The sequence below is a fragment of the Denticeps clupeoides genome, chromosome 16, assembly GCF_900700375.1.
Source record: "Denticeps clupeoides chromosome 16, fDenClu1.1, whole genome shotgun sequence".
NCBI classification, from domain to species: domain Eukaryota; kingdom Metazoa; phylum Chordata; class Actinopteri; order Clupeiformes; family Denticipitidae; genus Denticeps; species Denticeps clupeoides.
Window position 1 is genome coordinate 10830722 of NC_041722.1, and position 15980 is coordinate 10846701.

Genomic DNA, 15980 nt, shown 5'->3' on the forward strand with positions numbered 1-15980 from the left:
ACCACTCCTTCATGCAGTCACCAGAAGGATTAAACTGTGGCTTTTGTACCACAGCAGTCAGAGCGCAATGCTGTCATTACTTCAACTTGGCCAGGACTGCTGACCACTTTCACCTATTGTAAATCCAGCAGCAGCAGCGGGAAAACGTCTCGTAAAACCACAGAATTTAATGAATTTACTGATCATTAGCTGCAGCTTGCGTGAAAAAGGGCTACCATGCAAATCTACAAAATTAGCCACTTATCAGGGTTGCCAGATCTTGTGCAGCACAAGGCCATGTATTAAATCAGAAATTACACATACAAAGACCTACAAAAATCTTACAAATTAAATGGAAGTGAACAAGAAAATATCTTTAAGAAATCCGAAAATATGTAATATGGGTGATTGTATGGGATTGATGGCATGAACTATTTTCTCCAGCCCTTTTACTAGCAGTGATCGGATGACCAGGGGCACAGGGAACAAATCAATGGGCACAACAGCCACATCCACATGCGGTCACATGGCCCTGGAGTCGTCTCATTTATAACTATTGCATTGTTATTTCCTCCCAGCTCCCTACATGCATTCACGAGAAACGTAGCAGCCTTTTGTGTAGCTTGATGACTTGATTTTTCAACAGCCAGTCCATAGCTGCAAAGCTAATCGGCCCATCTCAAACGGCCGGAAAGAAAATTCACGTAAGAGTCTGTGAAGGAAGGAAAGGGGAGGAAAGGGAGAGGAGTCCCCATCTGGGAAAGTCACATTACAACACATTCAGAGCTTTACTATGGCTCACGGTAGCCGGTTCTTGCGGATGGACACTCGGCAGACGCTCATCTGAGTTCCTCCCGCCGCTCTGTGTTCATCTATTTAAGGACGGTTTATGAAAACAAACGCAGAGTCAGACTTCACAGCGGGTTTTCCATGATGGCCTAACACAGAAGCTCTTGCAAACCAGACCTGAAAACGGTTGTAAAGTTTATGTGGGTATAAAGTTCTAAAGATGAAGTAAAATGACAATAATTGATTTCTAAGAATGACAGATGGGGAAACAAATCTGCAAAACTGGTGGCCAAAGAAACTTTCCAGTGAGCAGAAATACCTTGAACCCAACTCTGTTTCACATTCGAGATAAAAGGACCATTATTTCATCACTGAATCCAGAAAAAGACTGGGAAGGAGTGAGAAGTCACGACTTTTATTGCTTACATGTTTTTGTGACTGCCTTGACAACCAGCAGTCAGTTCCTATGACATGTGCACCTCTCTTTCACTATGCGTGTCTGTGTCTGCATGTGTTTTCCTTTCAATGCTCCTGGCAACTGCTGGTTCATTCGTCTACACGAGGAAGGAAGGAAAGCAGCCTGACATTATAGGAGAGGGCCTGTCGTACCACACCACAAGGAGCTGGAAGGCACAGATACCGTTAAATACACCATTACCCTGCTAAAAGCATGTTAAATTTAGATACAACACACACACAGGGTGGTTATCAGAATGGCCAGGATGTTTCAAGCCAAACAATAAAAACTCATACGAGGGACAGAAGCAAATCAGACGACCTGTACAGCCACTGGTCTTTTTTTTTTTTCTTCTTTTTTAATAATATCTCGTTATATCAACTATGTAGTAAGTCAGTCTGACTTATCATGGGGTAATTGTGCCCAATATAGTTCCTGCTTTTATAAAAAGAGCAGACGTGGGACAGAGGCCAGCTGTTTCCAGCACCCCTCTGATCCCAGTGGCATTTCGTTTCTCGCAGACCTTTCTCATGTGTTCCAATAAAATTTATAAGAGGCACAGTGACCATGCGGAGTCAGAGAACACAGAGAACACAGGTCAAATTGAAAGGGCCCTTTATCCCCATGATGACGCATCGGCAAAATATGACAAATGGCGGCTGTAGACAACGACACACAAATATTTACTCTTCGAGCAAACACAGAACCATCATCTAAACTGCAGCACCAATGGGAGGAGCCATAACATCAGAAATGTGATAAATTAAAGCCTATCAAAGTCAGGTCATGTCTTCAGATTATGCCACACTGCACAAACAACAGGGAAGAGACAACAATATGTCACCAGCATCATTCCGGTTTTGTCATGGAGTGTGAAGTGACCAAGCAGATGGACAAGGTCACATATGAGTGAAGCATGATGGGACTTCATTGTAAAAGTTAATGGAGATTCAGGTCAGTCCGTCAGAATGGAGCGCTCAATGCCATTCCACTCAATCAATGAATTAGAGTGCAGTGCACACTGAATTCAGTGGAAACATTGGCCACCAGGGACCTAAATCACAACAGAGGCGTGACTAAAGCCCATTACAACACAGCTGGGCTAGTCCAACATGTCCCAACGTCTCATTCACACTCACTTTTAACAGACGAGATGGCGCATGCTCAGTCATTTCATTGGAGTCCAGAAGCAAATGTCCTTTTGTTGGCTACAACATTGTTTTAATTTTGTGATAGACTAAGAATTGCCACATTTAGCCGGAATATAAGAGTACCCTGAATATAACTCATTAAATATTTAAAAATCTTGTGTTTGTTGTCATCTACATCTGCAGCTTATTTGCTTTTAAGACTCAGAATTTCTCATTTGTCTGTAAATTGCAACTAAACATTGGCAAAAAGGTTTTGGACGTTTTGCATGCAACTAACTGCGATTCCCAGTGAAATCCAAGCACAATGGAATATGAAAATGCATGGCCTCCACAATGTTCTGCTTACAGAATGAGTGTTCAGTTTCCCTGTGAGAGCTAGCCGGCTAATCAAATAGATAGATGAATGTGTTTAGCAGCCCTGAAGAAACAAACAATCTGCAATATTGGCAAATATCGCAAAAATGCAGGGGAACGCAAATCCAAAGCTTGATCAGGGAGACTGTGGTGGTTTACGTAAATCCCAGAAATCCATAAATGTTTCACTACAAGTGAAATTAAATATGAAAAACCTCGAAAACACTGCCTAAGGTCTAACGTCAGCACACCAGCAAACCAGGGTCTATTTAAAGGTCTATGAATGGCCTGCATTATTGTGTCCTCGTTTCAATTCCCATTTTAGGCATTTGCGGCATGCCTGCCCGCTGAAGGTTTTAATTCCAGTGTCCATGATATTACATTTTGTTTTGTTCCATGGTTTTGCTGGAACTCGACTAGTACAAGTGGCGGTGTGTGCAGAGCTGCGCAAAAAAAATAAGAAAAGAATGAGAGAATAAAAACAGAAAACTGTTCATTTCAAACAGGATGTTGCCTTTCAACCAGTACAAGCATTGCAAGAGGCCACATCAGAAGAGCATAATCCACGTCTGTGTGTGTCTTTTCAGTGGATTAGGCATCTGAGGGATGAGACGTCTGGGTTGACCGCCCCTTCATATTGAACATCAGCCCCCCTCCCAGTCACTGATCTTGAGAAAACGCTGTCAAAGTCCACATCAACAGCATTACACACAGGACAAAGCTCAGACAGGAAAGTTCCCCTCTTCCTGCTCATCAAACAAAGGGAAGGCAGGTGGGTCGGGGGGAGAAATTGACCTTCTTTTATAAGAAATCGGCAAGGTTAAACAAGCCTCGGTCCAAAACCTGGCACGCAACACAACAGTGACGGTGCAAAGGATCAGAGGTTACGTATGCTCTCCAACTCTCTACATCCTTTATCGAGGTAAGGCCTGATTTCATGACCCTTATCTGTTTATCCAAATAAGGACATTTAAAAAACACAGAGAGACCTGGATCACGGGGGGAAAAAAGCACATTCTTCAGGCAGTTGCCAAACATGGAGCAATCTAAATTATTCCCAGCACTGAAAAAGCCACGGCATCTTGGAAAAAGCACTGGCCCTCAGCACTGAACTCTGCATGTCCAAGCATCTCCCCAACACATCTCCACCTGTTGCAAATCAGAAGTAAAAAAAAAAAGTTATTCAAGTATCCCTTGTCTTGCATAAGGAAACACGCCGGGTGTAAGCATCCATACATAATGGTCGCTTCCCAGAAGCATAGAGCGCGAGTGCTGCGAGGCATCTGGCACTGCTTAACTCCGCGGTGGTTGAAGCGCTGCAGATTGTTATCAGTAATGGGCTTTTGGGACTAATAATCTCACACGCTCACGCTCACACCCAGGCACTGACACCACCCTCGGGGACTTGAACCAAACATGAATTCTCCGTAACAGCCCCTGTATTAAAGTCAAGTCAAGCTGAACTGAAATCAAATGGACGCTGCACTTGACCATACGGTGCAATGCAGAACTTCAAACTTACCACATGTTTACAAAAAAAATACAGTACCATGAATATCTTGCCAACAGTAGCTCTGAAATAGTCCCTTCCTGAACAATCTAAACATATAAAACCACAAATAATGATGACGATTAAAAAGTGAAAGTGGCAATCAGGTCTGTATTTTTTTTTTATTGCCCAACTCCATAAAATAAATGAATGATCCCCTACAAGCAAAAGTCTACATTCAGAAAACTATATTGTGTTGCCGCTCAGAAAACAGAGCTGTACAGACTTTATGTGAGAAGTGAAAGAGACAAAATGTCATTGTTTATTGAAAAACAAGGAAATTCTTTTAAAAAATGGTTTAGGTACACCACAGTTTGTCATTTGGTTTTTCTGTTACGGTAACTTCCCCACAGTAATTCACTATATTGTACGTACTTCATGGCCACCAAAGGATTAATCATGGAGCTGAAAATAAGCAAACATGTCATTTGTTTCATGGTATCCACTTTTCACAGCGTACATGGGCATGAACAGCCGAATTAACTCCCACACTGCATTCCAATTCAACATTTAGGCTGTCTTGCCCACAGGTTGTCTACTTGATCTGGTGTGATGCTTGCGAATGTGAAAATCCATAGTCTGACTCTTATTTAAAAGCCCATGCCCTCGTGCTACAGGTTGCAACCCCGATGCGCCAACGCTGCGTCATCCTAATACCACGTTACTAGTCGCGGAACCCGGAGGTGCGGCTTGAGGGCTAAAGGCCAAAGTGGTGTGGATGACTCATGCTCAGAAGGCTCAGCCAACTCAGGCGCCGTCTACCATGACAGCTGAGGCACGGCCAGGGCAGCGGTCACCACGGGACTAACACCATGAAGATGGCAAATACTTCAGCCCTGACCAGAAGGCTTTAGATATCCTTTGTAAAACGGTTGTGGAACTCTGCAAAGCCACAGCTAGAGAGGGAGGCCGGTGTTGGTGACCTCACAGGCATGACGAATCCCCTCGGAACTGCACAAGACAAAAGCAATTGAGGTGTCACCTTCCCCCACTCCTATTCAATGGGGAAAAACCAAAAAAAACGTATAAGAACTGCCTGCACCCCTTTGGAAGCTGCGCGACGGGAAGTACAGGTTTATAAATAACCTCCAATAAGCCTGCAGCGTTCTGTTAACCTCCCTCATCCCCACGGATCAGCCACTGCCAACGGCTGCCCTCAGGACGGCGCAGTGGTTGGGCTCGGAGAGAAGGCCCAGTGCGGGCAGGCAGGCTCGCCTCGAAAACTCGGAGATTTTATTACTTCAGAAAGAAAGTCATGCTCACAACCAGAAGAGCGCGCTTCAGAGAACGCCTTATCATAAGTAGTACGTAAAAACAAATCTAAAGAAAAAAAAAGGTCATCTGTATTATCACAAATAAGGCCAACATTCTTCCTGAAAGTAACTCTGAAACTGTTCAGAAAGGGACTACATAAAAATTGCAAAACATACAAGTAACGATTATTAAAAATTGATCTTCTACAATGAACTGTCTAGGTCATTTGACAACATTTGTCAGGGCTTTCTTGCAACTTAGATAAAGATCTTTCCACAAATGTGGTCTAACTTGGTACATTAAAAGCAGCCTGGTTGCTCGATGAGGTACATTCTGAGATTAGATCATTAAGCCGTGGGACGGTAGACTTTGCTCTGATGAGTTCTGTGACAGGCAGGGTGATTGTAAAAGGCTGCTGCCAGATGTGAAACAGCAGCAGCAGTAGACAGAAAACAATGGCAGGCAATTAATTCGTGGATAATATTAAGCCGCTGCTTACATTCCATCTCAACTGAAGGACCTTGCTTACAACAGCAAAGTGGAACTATAATGATTGCGACTCATACCCCGGTTTCCTCGCAGGGCCGCCTGAGCTTTGTGCTTATTTCGGGCGGGTGGAGAGAATAAGGTGCGGAAAATGGAAGTTTATTCTGACAATGCAACCCAGATACAGAAGCTTGGCATTTCCTGTTGGTGATTTGCAATTATACCACAAAAATCTAAATCGTACTGCATATTTTGGAGTTTTGGTTCTTGCCACATTGTTTATTCAAGAAACAATGCCCATTCTTACAAAAACAGAATAGAATAGAACTTCCCAACTCTGGAACTCTGATTACTATCTGTGACCCACTGGCTCAGGTCGTAAAAAAATGCAACGGGATCAAACAAGTCTGCCAGGTCTTTCTAGGAGAATGGCAGCGGCTCGCTGATGTGGCAGCCACTCCTCAGTATGGGGAAAAATGACGAAAGAGGACGAAGGGGAAGCGAATCCAGCTCACTTGCCGTCACACACGCTGCCTGTAAGGACAGTGAGTCAACTCAGGACATGGTTCTATGTTCACTTCGCTTTGCATGGCCTTATAATGATATTTTTCCAAAGCCCTTCCCCCATGGATCCATGAGTAATTGCAGAGGAAAAGAGATAAAGCAGAGAAAAGCACATTTCCATTGCGTTCCAGGCACAGCAAGGAGGAGAAACGCATCAGGCAAAAGCATCCGGCAAACACTTCACAACTTTGAAAAACAGCAGACACATCCTTCTCTCCAAACAATGTGGACGCCTGATGACAATGGGTTCCAGTTTCTTGAATGAATCAGAAGGACACCCTACATGTACTTGTCATGCCCAACACTTTCACCTGCTGCCTACATAATGAAAGTCAATGTAAGCCAATGTTTTTCATGTAAATTTATGTTCTAAGGCAACAAGAACAAAATGCAAATATAATTCCACAATTTTTTGATTGTCATAGATCATATAAAAACTTACTGTGCAAAAAAATATATAAAAATAATAATGACACACCTTTGTCGACAACGAACAAGTCATGCAACATTACTTGGAAAAAGAGAAATCGGAAAAGTGCCTGTTGTGGGGCTTATAACACTAGGTTACTGGAAAACAACTCGCCTCACATTGTGGCATTGAATCATTCCAAATATATACACACAGACTTTTCAATGCTATAACCTGTGATAAGTATTCTATTAATCGTCTACAGTAGGAACTCGAGCTGGTCAAAGTCTTCACACACGTTTTCTGCTGAGCACGAGCACAAGAAAGTAGAGCGTCACTGTGCAAAGCATGATGGTGACTTAGAAAAAAGGGGGGAGGGGGCCTGTCTCACTTCCCTCTGAATAATTACCTAGAGAAGAGAGCGGAGCCTGAACACTGTTCTCAAAGACGTTATGGCAGTCTAGTGCCCAATAAACCTATCCCACAACCAACTAACCAATGCAGTCACCATGGGCCTGTCCCTGTGATCACTGAATAAAAGCTGCTAGGGTGGCAGTAGCCTATGAAGTCTCAGGTTCAAACCCCACTTACATTTATATTTATGGAATTTGGCAGATGTCAAATGCCCTTATCCAGAGCTACTTACAATGTGCTTTCAAGTAATCAGTTCTTGTTCACTAGGACTCAAACCATGAATACAATAATTTTATTTTTTTCTTGCACTTACTACCATTGTGTCCCTGAGCAAGACCCTTAACCCTGAGTTGCTCCAGGAGAACTGTCCCTGTACCGACTGGTTGTAAGTCTGGATAAGGGCCTCTGATAAATGCCATAACTGTAAATCCCCAGGGAAAACTGCACCTTAGATCACTCATTTTTGTCATTCAAATACAATATGCCAGAGGACCCTCATCCTAGACAAATCCTTCAGCCACTTTTAAAGCTTTGATTTAGTGGTTTGAATTTTAAACCACTATAATAAAACTATAATAAAGGGATGGTTCCTTAACTTGACATGATGCATCAGTAATGGCCAATGGCTTACACATTAAACAGACACAAAACGGCTGACTTAATACCCTCTATACAGAACAAGACCATATTTGGACCAAGATGTAGAGTCTGGATGCAAGATGTTAGATGAGGTATAGCTCAAACAGGATTACCAAGGGGTTACTAACTCTGACTTTGCAAGTTAACACATTATGTTCTGCAAAACACCACATCACGGCATATACCGAGGCTGGCCACGCATGGGTTTGCCTGAAGCCCTCATCTCTCACATTCTCTTCTGAGAACAGCCAGCCGAGCAGTAAGCCTGTTTACACAACCTCATGGTCCCACTTTAATGAGCGCTAAGAGAGAAGACCTTGCCCACCACTAAATCTGTTCTTAATATTTGTGACCATGTCTGGACATTATGTAATCAGAGGCAATGTTCTCAATGCAACCAATCGGTCACTAATGCTTAAGAGAAAAACTTGTGGTTCTTCACTGACAACATGCTGACATTTTACGCTTCTAAGAAGTTTCTGGCCCATAGCTGAGAACAGGGTTTTAGCAGGCACAAAGCCATCACAGCTTTAAAATGAATTTTCAACAGCAAAAAAAAAAAACACCATCATGCATGACTACCATAGTGGCATTCAGATTATACCTCCCACAGCTAAGGAAAAAAAGGAGGTTGACAGGAACAAAGAGATTATTGTGACCCATGAGGCTTTGGGTGGTGGGTCCATGTACACCAAAACATTATCACTTTCACTGCAAGTCTGCCATTTGATCAGCGGCCCATATGTAAACCATTTTGCTTGACTAGTTTCCTTGGGCCACATAACTCTAGAATATATGTGAGGTCAGCATTACTCTGTCAACTTTCCTTGGAACGTCTGGCATGTAATGTAAAAAAGTAAGAGTGCAGTGTGCTTTAAAGAGGAGCAGAACTGCCTGCAGGAGGCACAGTATTAATGCAGGGCATATTGTCTTATCCCTAATATAAAACATTTTTTCCTCCTCGAAACATGAAGATGTGCTAAAATATGTGCTTATACCAGTACTACCATAGCGTAGGCATATTTAACTAGTTCGCACATATTTTTTCCTTACATAAATATAATTCATCATTGACATCAACAGTTTTTAAATACACAGCGGCTGTAAAATATTATTAATCATTTGGACTTTATACTTGCACCACTGGAAAACCAGGGCCTTCCTCTACCAAAGTTCCTGCGAAAGCCCTCTGCTCGAGTGAAAAGTCAGACTCTGAAGAATAATTACATCACAGGAGGGAGGAACACTCTTACCCAGGATGGAGTGAACTCTGACAGAGAGCAGCGTGCGCAGGATCAAAATGGGCTTCTTTCCCTGCCTGTGACAATAGAAAAAGCACTTTTGAAAAATGTACACAGACACAAATCATAATTTAGAATCAAGTCAGAATTTCACTGGCGATCTACAATCCACTAGCTAAGCACAAGGTGTGGGTTACAATGTGTGGGTAAGAGGGGAATTATACTGTGGAAAAGTACAGTGTGGTCTTCTTTCAAAAGCACGGAAACTATTCCAGAGGACTTCGAGGAGCTAAAACTGCTGCACTTCTCCTGGGAACTCCTGCATATTTAGACGCACAGGCTATGTGCATATGAAGCCATTTTCCACGTCCCAGTTCAAATGACATACTTCCTGTTAACAACAACTTCCTGAGTCTCAAACCTCCCTGTGTTCCAGCTGTGACAAAGCTGTGGCCAAATCCAGTTTCTCTGAACCACTTTTGTTCTTATGATTTCCATGTACAAGTTAGTTCAAGTAAAGTTACACAACAGAGTGGCGGAGCTCCAAATCGGATAAATTCAAGCTCCCAAAACTCAGCACATAGAATTTCACCCCTAAAGTTAATCTTCAATTTAAAAGGAAATAAAAAAAATTAATTACTTTGCCCATGAGTTTATTTACATGTATGAAGTCATCTGGTATAAAGAAGGAACAATTTTGCCACTGAATTGAAAATGTGTCAGATCAAAGATGGTCACTTTGATGGGCACATCAATGTGAGCTGTGGCAAGAAAGTTTGCTGTGTCTGTCAGCTTAGAGTCCAGAGCATGAAGGCGCTACCAGGAGACAGGCCAGTACATCAGGAGACATGGAGAAGGTCATAGGAGGGCAACAACCCAGCATCAGGACCACAACCTCTGCCTTTGTGCAAGAAGGAACAGAAGGAACACTGCCAGAGCCCTGCAAATTGACCTCCAGCAGGGCACAAATGTGCATGTGTCTGCTTAAACAGTCAGAAATGAGGTTGGTGTGATGGCCCAACATCCACAGGTGGGCATGTTTGGCATTTGCCAGAGAAAACAAAGATTGGCACCCTGTGCTCTTCACAGATGAAAGCAGGTTCACACTGATAACATGTGAGAGACGAGTCTGGAGATGCTGTGGAGAACAATCTGCTGCATGCAACATCCAGCATGACCGGCTTGGCAGTGGGTCAGTAATGGTGTGGGGTGGCATTTCTTTGGGTGGTCTCACTGCACTCCATGTGCTCGCCAGAGGTTGCCTGACTGCCATTAGGTACCAAGATGACCCTTGTGAGACCCCTTGTGAGACCATATGCTGGTGAGGTTGGACACGTTGCACCACAGACTGTCCAGGAGTTGGTGGATGCTTTAGTCCAGGTCTGGGAGGAGATCCCTCAATTATCCATTCATTCAACTATGCAAAGAACTAAGTATTTAATAAGAATATTTCATTCATTAAAATCTAGAATGTTTTATTTTTGTGTTCCCTTTATTTTTTTGAGAAGTGTAAATATATATATACACACACACACACACACACACACACACACACACACACACACACACACACACACACACACACACTGTTCCTTTACAGCATTAACTGTGCTTTAACTGCTTTTTTGCGGCTGTCTAGATTTGGTCATGCTATAAGGCAGCAGGCAGTGAGTGGGAAATGTGACGCACTGTTGGATGACATGTGGCTTCCGGTTGCTAGGAGAGCCCCGTGAATGATTCAGGGTAACGGATACTCCTCATAACTGCAGCTGGACGTATGCTAAAGACCTGATCCTGGCTCAGTGAACCAGTGGGGTATTCAAGTTGACAGGCTCTGTTACAGTCATGAAGTTGTGTTGGGTAATATGCTCCACTGTGGTCAGTCAGTCAACTGATCAATGTCCTAAAGATCAATAAGCCAGAGGTGGAAAAACTCAATACCGGAGCTCAGCTAAACTGGGTAGCAATACTTCACTTCATCTGTTGCACATCTCAAACAGAACCACTGTAAGTTACAACTTGACTGGCTTAACAAAAGTTGGAGCACAGAAAACTAAAATTACAGCATTTAAAGCTTTCACACTGAAAGAATACAGATGTTGAAAGCACTGCAATACTATAAAAGTCCATTACCAGTAATGTGTAATGCATAATCAACAGCTTCATTTATTTATTTTTGTCAGAATTGATCTAAAAATGGATCACTTGCTATATGTCTGCCAACTGCACGAAAATGATCTGATACCAGTGATATAAGCAAGCGTTTTATTAATGGGTTATCCAGCAAACAATTAAAGAACAATTTGGATTGGTGTTTTCATTTTTGGTATGAGACAACCATATGCCATGAATTTAGAACAATGAACAAAAAAAAGTGTTTCTTCTTCTACCGGGGAACTCCAATTTTAAACGAGTCCTGGTATCCTGTGAGCCATTTCTGTTTGGTGTAATCAGAGCTTCCTGCCAATTCAAAGCATTCTGTTTCACCTTATTATTTCCATGCTTCCTTTGGGCTCTATTTTCATCCAGCAAGTTCAAAGGCAGACAGGAGGTTGGGGGGGTCTGTGGGAGGGGGGGGTGCACAATGATAATAACAATATTGTGTCTGACTTCAGGATCTTCAGCCAGGGGCAAATCCAACCAAGCGGCACTCGCACCAAAGCGGAGCACCAGCAGCAACTACCGGAATCAGTGACCACTATGTCTGAGTTGACCAGAAGGGCTTCTTTTACAGTGGAACTATGTAATAAAACCTTATTAAAAACAGTCACTAATATCAGCTTTTACACAAGCCATACTGTCAAAAGACACAAAAGACCAATCAGTTCATAGAAATAGAGTTGTTCCTTACTCCACATCCTCATAAAACTGCTCCAGGTCATCCCGCTGCTCTGTCAAGGATAACTCCAGATCCAGGTAGTTTCCACCTGGAGAGACCTGAAGGGCACACTCCTCCAGCTGAAACATAGTGTGAAGAAGGGATAAATGGAGATTGAAAGAGGTAAATCTGGCAATCGTATTCTCATATTTATGATATTCACATGATACATACATAGATACACACACACACACATACACACAGACAGCACTTTCCATCCATGCATATTCATATTCTGGTCCAGCCTCAGCAATTCAATGTCATTGATCAACGTGGGGAAAAAAAAAGTTAATTTACTTCTATATATTGTGGATCACTGCACTACTGGTGCCAACAAGTTCTAAGTTTTAGGTCACATCATACACTACAGCTGTGATGTGTCTTGTGATGTCATGTCATGTCAGCAAAGTAAGCAGCCCCAATCCAGCCCCAATCTCAGATAAGGACTCCTCAGGTAAGGACATTAAACTGCATACATGCACATTTTCTTTCACTCATCAGTTCATTTGAATGTATCACCATCGGTGAACATGCAATACTCACTCCTGAAAAAAGCATATTCAGCAAAAAAAAAAAAAAAAGGAACAGCGCAGAGAAGTGAAATTTAAATGATCTCTCTCATTATGTGTGGATTTCATGTCTTTAGAAGGCAGAGGAGAGCGGCAACAGAGATGAGGTTAATCCAATTACTCTGTAATCCTAGAAAGAAAAATATTCCAATGCTCTTCAAAATCATCTGAGATTCAATATACAGGGGATATAAAAATAAAAATTACAAAATAAAAAAAATCACAAAGCCTGGCATTTGGCTTTTGAACAAAGTTCCGTGGTGAAGAATAGGACACAGCGCGGAATGGACTGGAATGAAACACTATTTTACAACGTTTAAGTAGGTAAGGAAGCGGACCCGTAATCGGAAGGTTGCCGGTTCAAATCCCAGGTCGCCAAGGTGCCGCTGAGGTGCCACTGAGCAAAGCACCGTCCCCACGCACTGCTCCCCGGGCGCCTGTCATGGCTGCCCACTGCTCACCAAGGGCGACGGTTAAAAGCAGAGGACTCATTACGTTGTGTCACCGTGTGCTGTGCTGTGTTTCACAATCACTTCACTTTCACTTCTGATTCAGTCTTTCTATACGTTTAAATGATAGCTGGACACATAAAGCACCACACCAAAAATAAACCTTTCAGCTCAAATTCACAAAAGCCACTGACGCCGAAATCCGAAAGAGATCCAGTGGGTCTGCAGTGTATTTCCAGTGTATTTCCACATGCAAAACTCTTAGCCATAAAAGAATCGTTGGCCCTTCAGTGTTTTTTTTTTTTACAGACATAGTTTGCATGTTGACTGCAGATATGCATGCCTGAATGCATACCGAGTGCGCAGGCACAGGAATAAGCAAAGGAAACAGGAAGCCATCCAAATGATACATACTCATGCCGGCATTATTATAATAGACCAAAATAACCCTGCGCGGAGCGTCTCACCATATTAACTACGTTAGTAAGGACACATCCCACATACTCCCATAATAAGAGGGTGACCGAGGAGCATATTTCCACGGGCTTATCTGTTGTTTACAGGTCCCGCCCTTTCCTTGCGTATTAACTCAATTTAGTCTTGTGCCACACAGTTCTGCCCTGTGATCAGCCAGTTTGTGTCCTGTGCAACGTCCAGGGGATTCTAAACAAGCATGAAGTGCCAGGATACTCAATTAGTACCTCTCTCAGTTGTTTACACCTTAATTGACGTCCTAGTCCCAAAACCTCGGCTTTTGCAGTCTGCATATGCATTTTTTTGTCTTGGTTCGGGGAGAGGGGGCTTCCATTCTTTCCTAAGCTCAAGGGAGCACTGGAACTGATAAGACATGTCCTGCGAAGGTATGCAGATTTATTTCCATCTCGGAGAGGCCTGGATGTTTGTTCAATATTGAGTTACAATATTCAAGCCCCATGAGTCTATTTACTGTATATTTACATCTTTTAAATCAACAATAATGCATCAATCTCGTGTCCGAGAGCAACAGTAAAAGTGAATACAACACGAGCACAGCAGATGGTGCACACAAATAAATGGATTTGCTCAGTGGCACCTCAGTGGTTCGTGATTCGAACCCACCACCTTCCGATTATGGGTCCGCTTCCTCACCTGCTAGGCCACCACTGCCTCAACAGGGGTTAGTTCGTGGACTGACTGGTCTTATTTCCTTTCTCCTGAAGTAAGTAAGTAAATAAATGAATCAGTATAAGGCAAAGCTTGAAGGTTTAGACTGATAGTAAAAAAAAAAAGTTTATTAAAAGGGAGAAAAAGTACAAGTAGGCACTGTAAGTCACTGTAAGCAACGGGAGCGTCAGTTTAATCTTTAAAAGAATAAAGAAGCAGCACATTTCAGTCCAACCTTCAAAGGCGCCTCCAGCAGTTTGTGGATCCCGGCGATCTGCTCGCCCAGGGACAGGTTCCCGTCGAGGCTGTGGTGCGGCGGCCGCCGCGGCTCCGGGAAGTTCGTGCAGACGAACGGGTCCGAGTCCTCCAGGAACTGGACTCGACACGTTATTGAGGCCATGGCCCGCTGCGACACTCGGGAGATCCTGCTAGCGAATTCCGACGCGCCCTACACATCCATGGGACTGGGAGCGTTGACAGCCGGCAGCGAGAGCCGCAACCCCGCCACAACCTTACCACAACGAAACAGGCGGCCCGTGGGGGACTCCGGTGTTGCCAGATACGGCGAAGGAAATAAGCCACGGTAACGCGACGCTGGTTTGCCTGTTGTTGTTTTTTGTGTTGTTGTTGTTCATTTTTGGGGGTTGTTAAATTCGACATTTAGTGTGCATTTTGTATGAATGTTAGAAAATGTATATATGTTTTTCCCAAACTTGTTTTCTGACCAGCTGAATAAATCAGTTTTGTTTTTCAAGAACGGCAAGGCAAAATCCAACATGTTTATACAATCTGTGAATTTTATTATACGTATTAAGGCCGGTCTAGTAATTGTAAATTATATATTTATTTTTGACTTAAAATAGTCGAATAAGATTGTGGCATCTGGCAACACACATTAAAGCGACTGACGGTGCACATGGTCAGAGGAAAATACCCAGACGCACGGAAATATAAATCTAGATAGAATAATGCAACCAGTAAAGTATACCTTATTCCATTTACATTTAGGATGCTCGTAAGATGGTGTTGCAGTGGCTTTAGTAGTTAAAACTGGGTATAAGTAGTATATTAGCAATATTCCAGAAAAAATCTATCGACAGATGTCCTCTATGAGGCCGTAAGGCGCCATCTGTTGGAGAAACACTGCCATACACAAAGAGCTGTACATGTCCAGCTTAATAATATGCATTTGACCATTTGAGCAAGGTTTATACTGAAGCTATTTATTTGAAAGTAGCATGGAAATATAATATTTAATAATGAGGTGAAAAAAACTAATACACCTGTTATTATTTGTCTACAAAAAAATTGGAATATTATTTTGAGAAAATGTTCACATACAGCATAATACTGTAAATATGTAAAATATAAATATGCAATGGAATATAAATGTGTATGTATTCAAAGCCCATGTTTAAGGCATGCATGAAATATTTATGGCTATATAGATAAAAATCTAATTTTTTTTTTCCTTGGTCATTCACATCCTAACAGCTTCTTAAGCAGGACATAAATGTAGCCTGCTATGTTTTATAACTCTATAGAAGATGTTAAAAAGAAAAAGATGACAATGTATTTCGAGGTACTTAAAAATGTTTATTGGTTTTAAAACCACATAAAAAATCTTAACATCAGTGAGCACTTAAAAAAAAAAA

The 15980-nt window shown here is 42.4% G+C and overlaps 1 protein-coding gene across 1 annotated transcript in view; it reads right to left on the reverse strand.

Moving 5' to 3' along the window:
- fhod1 (formin homology 2 domain containing 1) overlaps positions 1-14846 on the reverse strand; it is a 31133-nt gene extending 16287 nt beyond the window's left edge. Inside the window, exons 1-3 of the mRNA XM_028956766.1 lie at positions 14561-14846; positions 12138-12244; positions 9299-9363 (exon numbers count right to left, since the gene is read on the reverse strand). Coding sequence (XP_028812599.1) covers positions 9299-9363; positions 12138-12244; positions 14561-14725 — 337 coding nt within the window. The 5' untranslated portion in view covers positions 14726-14846. The remainder of the gene's footprint in view (positions 1-9298; positions 9364-12137; positions 12245-14560) is intronic.
- Between the last annotated feature and the right edge of the window lie 1134 nt (positions 14847-15980).